This window comes from Anopheles coluzzii, chromosome 3 (genome assembly GCF_943734685.1).
Source record: "Anopheles coluzzii chromosome 3, AcolN3, whole genome shotgun sequence".
NCBI classification, from domain to species: domain Eukaryota; kingdom Metazoa; phylum Arthropoda; class Insecta; order Diptera; family Culicidae; genus Anopheles; species Anopheles coluzzii.
The window spans coordinates 78,653,309-78,665,389 of NC_064671.1; the positions used below are offsets into that span (position 1 = coordinate 78,653,309).

The 12,081-nt window shown below is 44.9% G+C and overlaps 4 protein-coding genes across 4 annotated transcripts; 1 reads left to right on the forward strand and 3 right to left on the reverse strand.

The window, feature by feature from the left end:
* The first annotated feature begins 1,256 nt into the window (after positions 1 to 1,256).
* Positions 1,257 to 6,541, forward strand: LOC120956343 (uncharacterized). Its single transcript, XM_040377728.2, has 7 exons — positions 1,257 to 1,387; positions 3,201 to 3,647; positions 3,716 to 4,814; positions 4,886 to 5,021; positions 5,098 to 5,240; positions 5,317 to 5,899; positions 5,964 to 6,541. The coding sequence occupies exons 2-7, from the start codon at positions 3,225 to 3,227 to the stop codon at positions 6,280 to 6,282; spliced, it is 2,703 nt and encodes a 900-aa protein (XP_040233662.2). The 5' UTR covers positions 1,257 to 1,387; positions 3,201 to 3,224; the 3' UTR covers positions 6,283 to 6,541.
* A 673-nt stretch (positions 6,542 to 7,214) lies between these two features.
* LOC120956345 (trypsin-3-like) lies at positions 7,215 to 8,471 on the reverse strand. Its single transcript, XM_040377730.2, has 4 exons — positions 8,323 to 8,471; positions 8,089 to 8,245; positions 7,746 to 8,004; positions 7,215 to 7,682 (listed from the first exon to the last, which is right to left on the reverse strand). The coding sequence occupies exons 1-4, from the start codon at positions 8,378 to 8,380 to the stop codon at positions 7,398 to 7,400; spliced, it is 759 nt and encodes a 252-aa protein (XP_040233664.1). The 5' UTR covers positions 8,381 to 8,471; the 3' UTR covers positions 7,215 to 7,397.
* Positions 8,472 to 8,813: 342 nt separating this feature from the next.
* Positions 8,814 to 10,193, reverse strand: LOC120956344 (astacin-like). The gene is made up of 4 exons (XM_040377729.2): positions 9,931 to 10,193; positions 9,694 to 9,864; positions 9,515 to 9,621; positions 8,814 to 9,446 (listed from the first exon to the last, which is right to left on the reverse strand). The coding sequence occupies exons 1-4, from the start codon at positions 10,016 to 10,018 to the stop codon at positions 9,033 to 9,035; spliced, it is 780 nt and encodes a 259-aa protein (XP_040233663.2). The 5' UTR covers positions 10,019 to 10,193; the 3' UTR covers positions 8,814 to 9,032.
* Positions 10,194 to 10,692: 499 nt separating this feature from the next.
* On the reverse strand, positions 10,693 to 11,582 carry LOC120957245 (zinc metalloproteinase nas-14-like). Its single transcript, XM_040379339.2, has 2 exons — positions 11,451 to 11,582; positions 10,693 to 11,369 (listed from the first exon to the last, which is right to left on the reverse strand). Exons 1-2 carry the CDS (start codon positions 11,523 to 11,525, stop codon positions 10,953 to 10,955), a joined length of 492 nt encoding a protein of 163 aa, XP_040235273.2. The 5' UTR covers positions 11,526 to 11,582; the 3' UTR covers positions 10,693 to 10,952.
* Between the last annotated feature and the right edge of the window lie 499 nt (positions 11,583 to 12,081).

A 12,081-nucleotide genomic window follows, 5' to 3' on the forward strand; every position in this document is an offset into this window, starting at 1 on the left:
TCGGGTATGATGACGATGAAACAACTCCTATGAGACACTAAATATTATTTAAAATTATATTTAAATAAAAGTTACATGAAGGTCAATTGCTTAAAAGAGAAGTGAACTGAACTAATATTTACCACAAAACATATATTTGTTAACAAATCTAATCTGTCATCGACGAACCCTGTATATCGTTTGTCGTTAGATAGGAGGGGGTGGAGGAGAGAGAGAGAGTATTCGCTTTGTTTTCGTGCTCTCTTTTGACCGGTTGCTCTCGTTTGCCCTCTCTCTATATCTATCTCTCTCTCTCTTTCTCTATCGCCTGAATTTGAGTCAATGGTGGGAATTTTGTTTGATTTTTAAATGTAAAGCAAACATATTAAAGCTAAATATGATGGTCATTTGTAATCACATAATATCATTCAGGAAATTTTTAATTTTTTTATTCAGAATAAATTATACAAAAGAAACAAAAACTACCAACAACCGTTTTCGATGCTCACGGAAATAAAGGGTAAAGAAAAGTTTCCCGTCAGATTATAATTCAAGCAATTCCTTTGAATTTGATCCATCTGGATAGCGTTTCTGAGCAACAGAGGGCGTTAGCGAGCATTTGAAAGTTGTTTGAATTACCCACCAACAGATGGTGCTAATAATTTTATGAAACGTGTGAAATGCATTGTACGTTAATAACAACTTTGATGGTGTTTTATATTGAATGAAGCAAAACGTTTTCAGTTACCTGGTACCAAAATGCTAAATTTTGAAACCAAAATGCTGTTTTAAAATTAAAATCCTTTAGTACTTATGCAGCGTTGATTTTTTATTTGTTTGATCCTGATTAATGTCGTCCTTTCTGAGTAACTTGTTTTTAACCAAAAGGAAAACATAAGCTCTTTCACGAGATATACCAAATTGTTTAAATGTAGAATGGTAACACCGCCTTTCTTTTTACCACTTAAAAGGGTGGATAAACTTTACCAGATTTTTGCCTATTTCTTTTAAATTTAATGTTGCTAAAAATATTAAAAAAGATAATTGAAAAATATTGAAACCCCAGTATTTTCACAAGTTAACGTATTAGCAAAAAAACAAAAGATTAACAAATCAATGTTTTTACACATTTTGACCACAACCTACTGGCAAGCTAAAATACATGTTAGAGGTTTTATTTCCTGCCTTATCGCGACTTCTACCGATGTAGTTGTTAAGATAAGATAAGATAACAGCCGTGCTATGTGCTATTTTCCCACCCACCCAGGTAACCAGCATAATGCCGATCGTGATTCAGTTCTGCTCAATCCCTTACTCCGTGCGGTTGTCGTTTATTTCGATTGAATTTGTTGGGGTGTGATTAGTATTAAGATTAACGGATAATAGCAGCGTGTTGTCTCATAAACAGGTGAGAAGGAGTGTCGTCCGCTAATAAATTAGGTGAAGTTTTCCTAAAAAATGAATCGTTCTTCAGATTCATTTGAAAGTCGGAAATTGATCATAATGTATCGTAATCGAGCCTACCAATCACGAACAACAGCCATCGAGACTCGCCTTATCAGCTAAACCCACTGCACGAACGGTTCTACACCGCTCTAACCATGGAAAGTGTTTGATAAGATAGTTTACACAAACATGGGGTGCGACAAATTTAGCAATACGGCGGTTTTTTCTCTCTCTGCTGTCTTCTATGTGTATCAAAGGTGATCATAAACCCCCTTTTTGGAAGGGAAGTGTGAACATTGTGCACGTTGTACGTGTTTGCGGTAGTTATTTTGTGTGACTCAAGACCTCGTTGCACCTGTGCGCGTAGATTAGTTTTGTGTTAAGAGAAGAAAAATTGACTTAATCAAAGTTGAAATTACAGTTGTTTACTTATGCTACAAACTGTTTGTTATAATAGTTCATCTAATTTAAAAGTGTGTGGTAAAGTGCGAGTATGTGTACACGATCATATTTCAAAAGCCTGCATATTTGGTCGCTGCTAGTGGTTGTTTATTAAACTGTGATACGATGTGTGCAATCATGTAACAAGTGCAAATGTACAAACATTTGAAAAGTGCCTGTTTGAGGTTATAAAACATAATGTGGCAGTTTGCCCTCTCAAACCGAGTTCCCTTTCAGTTGCGAGTGGAACAGGAGTGTAACTATAACAAACAGTTCAATGTTGCAATATTTGAAGCTCACCCTATCCCAACATTAAAGCGATACTGAAACTATTCCGAATAGTTTCTTATCAGTTTGTCCTCGGGTTGGCCTAAACAATGTCCAAAACTAGGTCAACACGTTCTCCAAAAAGTTATCCCGGATTTGAGCAGCCCCGTAGAGGATAGCGATTACTGGACGTTGAACAATAGATTCAAGGACACCAAGGTTGTTTCTCCAACTGAAAGGATTTTGAAGAATGTATGAGTGTATTGAGGATACATTCAGTTGTATGGCTTCAGTAGCGTTAGGGCGTGGCACTAAGACACTAGGACTTACACATTTGCCAAGATGCTCTGCGTCTCCACCCTATAAAAAGGCATAAATATGGCAGCAAACTAAAGCATTCTTATGCTACAACATTTATTCAAAAGTATTGAAAGTATTGTGCCTTTATTCCAATATTACACCAAAGGATAGAACAGGAGTACTGATGAATCAGAGCTATTTTTAATTGCTGATAACAAACATCCCCCTGATTCATCCATCATCGATCGATAGTACTTTTATGCACCACTTCTAGGAAATGATATTGGTATGGTACCTGCTAGAGCCACATGATTCATAATAATGGCATACCACCAGTTTAGCCTTAAACAGATCTAACGTACAGGCCTAAAGCTAAAATGAACATCGCTGCATTATCGTAACAGTGGCAGCAGGTTCATTTCTTGAGTATGACCAAACAAAGCATAGCCATAGGGTGGTAAGATTTCGGCTCCCCACGACAGGTGAATTTGCAGAGCAGGTGAAGCCACATTTTTTACCGCGGTATCGGGGTTCGCGCTCGCGTTATCTTATCTGTGTGCGTCGTAGCGATTCAGCCTTACGCAAGGCAAATTCCTAGTACGGGTAGGGCTGCGTTCAAGTGGTTGCGAGCAAACGTTTCATTTTCGTGCGTCGATTGAATCGTGTTTGAAGCGCATTTTTTGCGTTTGTCTAGATTCGAGGATCAATAATACGTTAAAATATTCGAATTCAGCTCTCTTTAAGTGTACGTTTTGCTTTATCTACAGTATTTTGCGTAGGAGAGCATTACCATGAAGTTAGTGGCGTCGGTAACGACGTGTGTGCTGGTGGCCCTGGCACTAACCATCGGCGGAGAGGCGCAGGAAAATGTCCTCACCCGCGTGGCACCGTCCATGCTGGAGTGCTACGAGAGTGCACAGATCTTCGAGCGGGACAACCGGCTGCCAATGACGATGAACATGCTGATCGAGCTGATCCGCAAGGTGGAGGATACGCCCGGATTCCAGCAGGATATTCGACAGCTCGCCATCAGTATGCTGCACCGCTTCCGGCAGGATGGTATTGTGCGGGCACCGGGCGTAACGAGCATGTCCGGTGTGATACCGTTCAGCCCTACCGAGTTCCAGTTTACGAAGCATCGTGTGCTGTTCTCCCGTCTACTGCCTGGCAATGCGGTCAACTTCCCGAACGCTACATTGAGCATTGATGAAAGGGTATGTATGATGGTTAATTTCAACTCAAACAGCTCCCTTTAACATGTTTTTCAACTTCTTATCTGCAGTGTGCCCTTCATTTCATGCTCTCGAACTCGATCGATCGCCGTGTGCGAGGTGATGAGAACATCCGCTGCTCGCAGCTCTCCCAGTATCGGGCCGCTCGAGTACCGCGCGAGCTAGACTTCAAGGATCGTAGCCGAATGCGATCGAACTATCTGGGCGATAATGAGATGCTGGAGCAACCGGAAATGGATCGCATTCGCGAGCATATCAAGAAGATTAAGCATAAGGCATCGTCGGCCGCACGGCTTGAGATGGACCCGGACGAGGATCACCCGAACGATGAGGAGGAGCATCCCGAGGCGACCGTCGAAGGAGACGACGAACCACAGGAGGAACCGATCGCTGCCGCGGGGGAAGACGAGGAAACTGGCGAACCGCTGGAAGAGGATGGTGCGCTCGGAGAGATCGGTGACGTTAGCTTGGTGGACATTGCCTCGAACGCGATCAGTGCCTGTCCGGTGGAGAACGGTGTTGTCTACACGCCGTGGGGCTCGGTAATGGCCGGCACGGTATTGGCCGGTATTGCGGCCGGTTTGGAACCACAAACCGTGCAGCTGCGTGATCTTATGTCCCGGTCGGATCAGTACCGCAGCCGGCAGGTACAGCCGATGCGCGTGGACAACCGCTGGGCAGCGACACTGTCGGGAGATTTGGCCGAGGTGAGTCTGCTGCATGCACCGTCGGTAGCGAACAATGTGCAGGTGGGTGCGGCCGGTGCGTGGAATCGAACGGTTGCTCCCCGCTGGTACTTCCTGAGCCAGCGAGAGCATCTGCAGATGACGGACACGGAGATTCGGGCAGGTATTGATGGGCTGCTGCTGGCCACAAACATTGCCGAGTGGCGTAGCCGGGCGAATAATTTGCGCTTGAGTCAGGTGTTGGATATGTACTATTCGCATCGGGGTGTGTTTAACGATACGGTGCGGTCGTGTAATCGTCGCGATCTCTTTACGACGGTTGCACCGATGCAGCAGTTGCGCGAGCAGACGGTTGCGTTCAGCACGGTGCTAGATAAGGAGATGCAGATGCCGTTCACGATTTCTCAGGAAGCTATTATTAACTTCTCCGATCAGGCGACCGATGCGTTGGCTAACTACATTCGTAAGTACCATATATTAATGTGGGAATTCAAAGACCATTGACAACATCACTGTTTGACATCTTCTCCACAGCTTCTGCTCTAAATGATCTGTCGTGTGAAGCGACTGCGATCGTGATGAACGATCCCACCATCTGGCGTACGGCCTCCGATCTGTATATCTTTATTGATGCTGCCTGGCCTCACCGGGACGCGTACTCTGTGGTCTCGTAAGTACTTTCACGGAGTAGTCATGCGTAGAGCTAAAAAACTGGTCTAATATGAGATTTATTTCTGCATCCTTAGAAACATTCTTGATTCTCTCGATGTGGGTCGCTTCGGTACGAACTATACGATTTTGAATGCACGCGATGGAAATGTGATCGTTAACTCGACCCAGTTCCTATCAGACTTCCATATGACTTACACGCCGGAGCTGCACCAAACTCGTAAGTGCCTAAAGCATCTTTGGATTTGTAAGTTTGAAGGAGTCTCTTATGATTCGTTTTATTTTCCAAAACACAGTACCGAATGGATTGAACATCCCGAACGTGTTCCGGCGAATGCGCGAAGAAACGAACAACCTGATGAGCACCGAACGGCGTACAAACAACTTGAGCGGACGATCGAAGCTTGCGTTAATGATCGTACACACGGATCGCGTCAGCGAGGGTGACACCAACTTTGCCATCCAGCATCTGCAAATCTTCCGCGAGGAGGTTCCGGATCTGCGCTTCCTGTATTTGGCCGCCGGCGATCCGGGACGGTTCAATCGGTTCGTGCGGGACGAGCGGCGCGATGTGTTCCCGCTGCGTGAGCTTGAGTCTGGCTCAATCGTGGATACGGTACGCGTCCAGCTAAGCCCGGTCATTCACCGGATTCAGCAGGAACCGAGAAGGATTGTGAATCCACGCTGTGGCCACGACTGGGTTCAGGAAAATTGGGGCTCCAACTCGATGAATCAGTTTGTTGAGCCCCGTGGCGTGAACTTTTACCGGTTACATCCGAACTACTTCTTCCGGCAGGGTGAGAACCGCCGGTTTCGTATTCAGGGCCATGGATTTGCAACGCTAACGGTGTGCCACTCACGTTGGGTTGAACGTCCAAGGTGAGTAGGAGTGGAAGGGTGTACAGGATAACGCTCAAATGTAACGTATTGTATATTCTTTCAGACAAAACTCAACCGAAAACCGTGACTCGATCCAGTGCCGCACAATCAACACGGATGCGTACGATATTGACCTCTCGAATGCTTGCGATGGTCATTCGGTGATTCACACCTGTCCGCCGCTGTTTGTGTCCGTCGAAGGACCGCTCAATCCACCGGCCGTTATACGTTGCTCCGAGCCGCAATGTCGTTTCCCGGACAATGCACGGTTTGCTGTTGTGCTGGACAATATGGGATGCTTCAGCAGTGCCAGCAGGACGGTCAGCTCACTACTGTTGGCGGCCATGTTGGCGTTGGTCGTAGCGTTGTTTAAGCAGTCGTAGGAGTGAGAGAGAGAGTGAGGGTTTTAGGTAACCATTAGTTTATTGTAAAATCGTTTCGTTTCCGACATCTTTAATGCCCCAAGCTAGTATTAAGAAGGCCCGATGGTACAATATATAATGCGTACCAGTTACGGTTTCATCCATTTCACGTCCATAGAGATACCAGTTACTGAATGACAACATAAACCGATCGTTGCCGATTTGTCAACAAGCATTAAATTAGTATTCGTTCAATAAAGGTTTAATTTTAATATGTTCACTTCCAACCTTTTTTTCTTCTAATAATTGGCCATGTCATACACACAATTTTTCCCAGACTCTATATGAAATAGTACTGTGTACAGCAATAACTTTCATTCGGATCTGTAATATTTGCGGGTACTTTGGACGGTCCTACTGCTGTTTCTTCGATTGCTCGAATTGAGGCGATACAACAAAAGTTCCCTCTCCATAGACTACGTCTACTTTCCCTGATAAGACATGGTGCATGGTGCTGTTTTCTAGGCCTTGAGCATTTTTAGCACAGAAGGTGTAATGCATAGTGAATTTTCTTTGATTTCCATAAATTTTCAGATTCAAATTCAAGTTTTGGTTCGTGATTCAAATAACTCACGACTAAACACGATTCACCCAAATGAATTGTCTCAAAAGATTCATTAAGCACAACACTAGCAGTGCCTATATAGGCGATTTGATAGCAATCTTCCTTCTCACAGTGCGGACGTGCGGACGGAATGCAAAGTAGAGAGCTTTGATGTATCGATCATATCTGGCAGCCGAGTTATCAGGGTATGTTTTCGAGAAGAAAGAAAAGCCCAAAAATACTTTATCAGAGTTGATAAGATAGAGTGTGCCGAGAACAATTACGTCTTCCACCGGGGATCGTTGGACCTTTACGATGAAGACTAGCGAAAATAAGCTGTCAGAGTCGATTGTTTGAGAAAAGGAAGCTTTAATGTTCGTAGACACAACAATAACACATGAATCGATACTAGTTAACACTAAACGGTACGGTAAGTGAGGTTTCATTTTAATCGACTGCTCGAATCATACTCAGTTTTATCTGCTCCACATCTGTTTCCTAAACAACTTCCCCCGACATGGTCGATAGTTTGTTAGAAGTGTTGCCCGATGAAATCCAAAAACTCAGACACTCGCGTATAAACCGATGGGTAGTTCTCAAACGCACAGCCATAGCCCCAGGAAACGATTCCGACGACACGGCTCTGGTACACCAACGGACCGCCCGAGTCACCCTGACAGGCGTCCTTACCCTTGTGACCCGCGCAGATGTGGAATGGTAGGATTGGGGCAAAGTTCTTGTACGCCATTCCGCAACGGCTGTTGCTTACGATCGGAAGCATTACGTGCTGCAGATGATTCGTGGACGGTCCCTGGTACTGGAAGGATTGGATAACATACTGTTAGTCTTAAGCCATTCACTTGCGAACATCAGTACATACGTAAAGCGAACCCCATCCTGCTAGCGATACGGAGGTACCATCGGGTATGGTTAGGCCTCGGTCTGGTAGACTGATCGGTTGCACGGTAGGGCTGAGCTGCAGTGAGCTGACAAGCTTCAGGACGGAAATATCCCACTCGAGCGTCCAATCGTTGTAGCTCGGATGCGTGTGGATTTGGGCAACGGTAATCAGCTGACCGCCCTCATTGCGGAACGTGGAACCAGCGCGTACCTCAAAGTCCGATGGGACAAGCTCTGGACTGGGATATAAACATCAGTGTGTGAGATGGACGTGTTCTTATCATGTGTGTGTAAATCTATATACAAATCATCGGTATACTAACTAATCGACGCAGTGAGCAGCTGTTAGGATGGTGTTTGTGTTCAAAATAGCACCTCCGCAACTGTGCTTGTGCAGCCGCCGAAGCGACACCTGGTACGGATGGGCCTCGATCGTCGTATCGCTACCGCCGACGACGCGAGCCATGTTTCTTTTCGGCACTGAAAGCACACACATACACACACAGATAATCGCAGGTTTAAACTCACTCAAGTTCCTCAAACCCCTTAAAACTTACCAGCCGCCAAGCAACTGGCCAACAGCAGACAGAACACCGCAGCGAATCGTAACGTCATCTTTGCGCCAAGCGTAACACCAAACCGTTCAACCGTCAACGGTCCGTTCTTCGCACGGGAGATGAAGTGCTGCTTTTATAAGGTCCATCGATTGCGTCCAGTTGCCCTCCGATCGACTGATATAGCGGGTTTGTCACGGTGGCCCGCGATATACGACCGGTGATAAGTAAATGTGCAATAAGTGTTTATTCATGTAGCCGGCGAGCGTGCCCCACTCTTTATCGGAAACTGTGAGTGTGTCTTGCGCTGGCGAGCGAAACAATTGTAAAGTCATCATGGTCATCAATCCAGATTGGCTTGTTGCAGTGATGTGTGTGTGTGTGCGTGTCGTTGAGTGTTTGTAGAAAAATTGGTTACAAGCTTATTCGTGTCGGGACATATTGTCCCGACATCTGAACATCTGATTCATGTCCTCAAAAAGGGAAACAGTGTGTGACTGCACGTTGTACTTTAATGCAAGAAGTTAGCAAGGCTTTGCTTGTATCTTCAATTGTTACTGTCTAGTCACTTAAGCTTAACTAAAAGCTAATCTCTCGAAAACCTTATCCTTCCTATATTTATATGAGTCTGAAAACAACTGAACAACACTGTTACTAATCCTACATTCCGTCTCATCTGATCTTTTCGCCCAATCGAATCATCCGTACCGAAATTAGTAGCAGTTCGGGTACAGAGCGTTCAGTCGCCTGATGTCCTTAAGGCTCATGCCGACACGTTGCCCGATCGTAACGCCACTCGTCTTCGGTACGATCGTTTGCTGTCCGCTGTAGGTGAACGCCGTCGAACCGTAGTGCATCACGCTCTCGTAATCGTACGGGATGCCAAAGTCATCCACTACGGTCGGACCGTACCGATCGAAGTTGGAAGCCTTGTCCGCCTGGATTGCGCTCCAGTTGATCGTCACGTAAAAGTCACGGTCCGAGGCGCTCTGCATGTGCACAAACCCGAGCGCATGTAGGAATTCGTGGATGATCGTACCGCGCGACATGCAGCCGTTCGGTTGCAGATTCACCGTCTGAGCACCACCACGGCGACCCAGACTAGCCCAACAGCCACTGTAGCCACCCTGGAATTAAATGTTTTTAAATTATTATTAAACAGTTTACTTTAGAAAGAAATTGTTAAGTTCCTCACCATAACTTTTACGTAATCAGCTTCCGTCGTGCGTGGCTTAAAGCGGACGCAGCTAACTAGCTCGATCTGCTGTATAGCGGACAGAATGCTGTTCTGCTGACTAATAGCTTATGAAAAGAAACAAAAAGGAGACCGTGAGCTGCTAGCCAATGCGTCACTTACAGTGCCAAACTGCTTACTGAACGCTGTTGTATCGATCATGTACGGTACGATGTTGTTCGGCCACTTGAACGACTCGCCAATGATAGCGGTGTAGCCATATTTAACTGCCTTCTCCTGATCGCTGGTAAGATCGATATCGCCTTCAAAGTTGCCACCAACTTCCTCCAGCGAGCTCGCCATCTCCATACCTGAGACAAAGCGAGCGAGTAATGTAGTGTCTAGACTTTGATGCACACTTTCACGATCCTACTTACCGATTTCAGAGTCTCTCTTAACGGGTGTTCCCAGCGTCTGTGACGAAATTGCCACCACACAGAACAATACCCATGATACCGCGTTCATGATGACGAACGAACGAAGCTGGTATATTTCACAGGCCCAAAATAATTCAAACTTTTACTCGCAATCGTTGCAATCGTTCCCAAAACCGAACCGTACAGCGCTGTGTCGGTGGGATGACTTTGGCTAGCGAATTTCGTCCGCAGCGCAAACCTGCACTCGGGAAGCTTAGTTTTAAGATCTGCGTAGAACATCTCATTTTATGACATTTTAGTGAGTTTTTTTTAACGACCGGAACACGATCGTAAACCAGTGCACGTATAAGGTGCCCAAAATTCAAGCCATAGATAAGATAAGAACGATGATGTACAAAATTTTTGGATATATTTTTTTCAGATGCTGGGCGAAAATGTGATAAAGTTGGACGAATTGTCAAGCAACCAGTAGGGCATTTATAATGGCATTATGATGAGCATGAAAGTGATTTCAGTGGTGTACAGTTGTTTGGGGTGATTTTATGGCCTTCTTACGTGTGCAAAATATGCTTATCTACGAGAGGGATCATTGTTCTGGTAATGAGGTTGGTGTAAAACAATTGTTTGCGATTTTTTATGTAGCATTAACTTCCATATTGTTCTGAACATTATTTTGTAGGTGTACTACTTATTAAACATGTTTTTTCCTTTACTTCAACATAATCATATAGGCAATTTAAACGCGTGAACAGCGTGAACGGCTAGTCGTATTAAGCGTTTATGACAAAATAACTGATAGTTTATTGAAGTATAAAACATTTTCAAACCCTGCACAATTTTCGAATGTTGTTGAAGTTTGTGGTAAGTACACAATAAAATATATCCATTACTTTTCATATGAAGTCCAGCAGTCTTAGTGTCCAGATATTGTTTATGATTGCATGTATCGGTTGCTGAAGTAGAATTTTATAAATAATCACCAAATCACTGTTTTTAAATGCAAGTGCACCGTGTACAAACATCTAGTAACAGTTCGGATACAGATGGTTGAGTTGTTTGATGTCTTTAGGACTTAGGTTATTACGCTGTCCAATCAGAGCGTCCTTCTTTTTCGGAATAATCGTCGGCTGCCCATTTACGCTGAACGCCGTCGATGCGTAATGCATCACACTGTCGTAATCGTACGGTATGCCATGATCGTCAGCCGCCGATGAAAAGTAGCGATTGAAGTTGTGCTCTTTGCCCGGTATTATGGCAGCGTAGTTAATATCCAGGTAGAGATCACGATCGGGGCTACTCTGCATATGAATGAACCCGAGGGCATGCAGCAGCTCGTGGATGATGGTGCCACGGGACATGCAGCCGTTCGTTGACAGGTTGACGGGTTGCTTCGTTCCAGTATAGCCTACCCTAGCCGAACAGACTCCCGGGTCAGTTTCCTGGTAGTCAAATTGAGACAAATAAGAGGGTTAACGCGGCTATGTATAAGCCCTCATGGACTAAAGTGTGCGAACACTTACCGAAATGAAAATGTAACCATTCTGGGTCGTGCGCGGTACAAACCGGATGCAGCTCACCTGCTCGATCCTATCCATTGCCGTGCGAATGCTTGTCTGGTGAACGGAGTCTGTTAAAAAGGTAAACAGGAACACATATCATGTGGAAAACCTAGGAAAAACAGACAAGCATCACTCACTGTAAACGGTGGTATCGATCGTGTAGTAAACGATGTTGTTCGGCCACTTGGTTTTATCATTCACAATGGAGGCATATCCATTTTTAACTGCTTCTGTCTGCTCGAGAGAAAGCATCATGTCTCCTTCGAAGTATTCACCAATTTCTTCATGCATGTTTTCTCTATCAAGGACTGCTTTTTCGTTTATCGCAAGAAGAAGAGAGACACCATTAGTAACACAGCTATCACATGAGATACATCAAACCATACTTACATATCGGAGAGGTCCTTTTAATCGGGGAAGATCTTACTGTATGATGTGATAGAAGTGACATCGCACAGACACAGAGAGCCACCAGTGACTTCATTCTGTGTAGAGTTGTTGTAGCTTTATCGCACTCAGAATGATACTAAACTGTTTCACAGGACGTCAGTGGAGCATTCGTGCAAATGGTTTCCGTTTAAGATCTTCACCG

Bases quoted from the DNA above. Each gene is read 5' to 3' on its own strand.
- LOC120956343 (XM_040377728.2), top strand. From the start codon at position 3,225: ATGAAGTTAGTGGCGTCGGTAACGACGTGTGTGCTGGTGGCCCTGGCA. The intron at 4,815-4,885 runs GTAAGTACCATA...TCTTCTCCACAG, and splicing joins TGCGTTGGCTAACTACATTC to CTTCTGCTCTAAATGATCTG. The intron at 5,900-5,963 runs GTGAGTAGGAGT...ATATTCTTTCAG, and splicing joins CGTTGGGTTGAACGTCCAAG to ACAAAACTCAACCGAAAACC.
- LOC120956345 (XM_040377730.2), bottom strand. From the start codon at position 8,380: ATGACGTTACGATTCGCTGCGGTGTTCTGTCTGCTGTTGGCCAGTTGC. The intron at 8,005-8,088 runs GTTAGTATACCG...TTTATATCCCAG, and splicing joins GCTGCTCACTGCGTCGATTA to TCCAGAGCTTGTCCCATCGG. The intron at 7,683-7,745 runs GTATGTACTGAT...CAATCCTTCCAG, and splicing joins CAGGATGGGGTTCGCTTTAC to TACCAGGGACCGTCCACGAA.
- LOC120956344 (XM_040377729.2), bottom strand. From the start codon at position 10,018: ATGAACGCGGTATCATGGGTATTGTTCTGTGTGGTGGCAATTTCGTCA. The intron at 9,622-9,693 runs GTAAGCAGTTTG...TCTTTTCATAAG, and splicing joins GATCGATACAACAGCGTTCA to CTATTAGTCAGCAGAACAGC. The intron at 9,447-9,514 runs GTGAGGAACTTA...ATTTAATTCCAG, and splicing joins CTGATTACGTAAAAGTTATG to GGTGGCTACAGTGGCTGTTG.
- LOC120957245 (XM_040379339.2), bottom strand. From the start codon at position 11,525: ATGGATAGGATCGAGCAGGTGAGCTGCATCCGGTTTGTACCGCGCACG. The intron at 11,370-11,450 runs GTAAGTGTTCGC...TTTGACTACCAG, and splicing joins ATGGTTACATTTTCATTTCG to GAAACTGACCCGGGAGTCTG.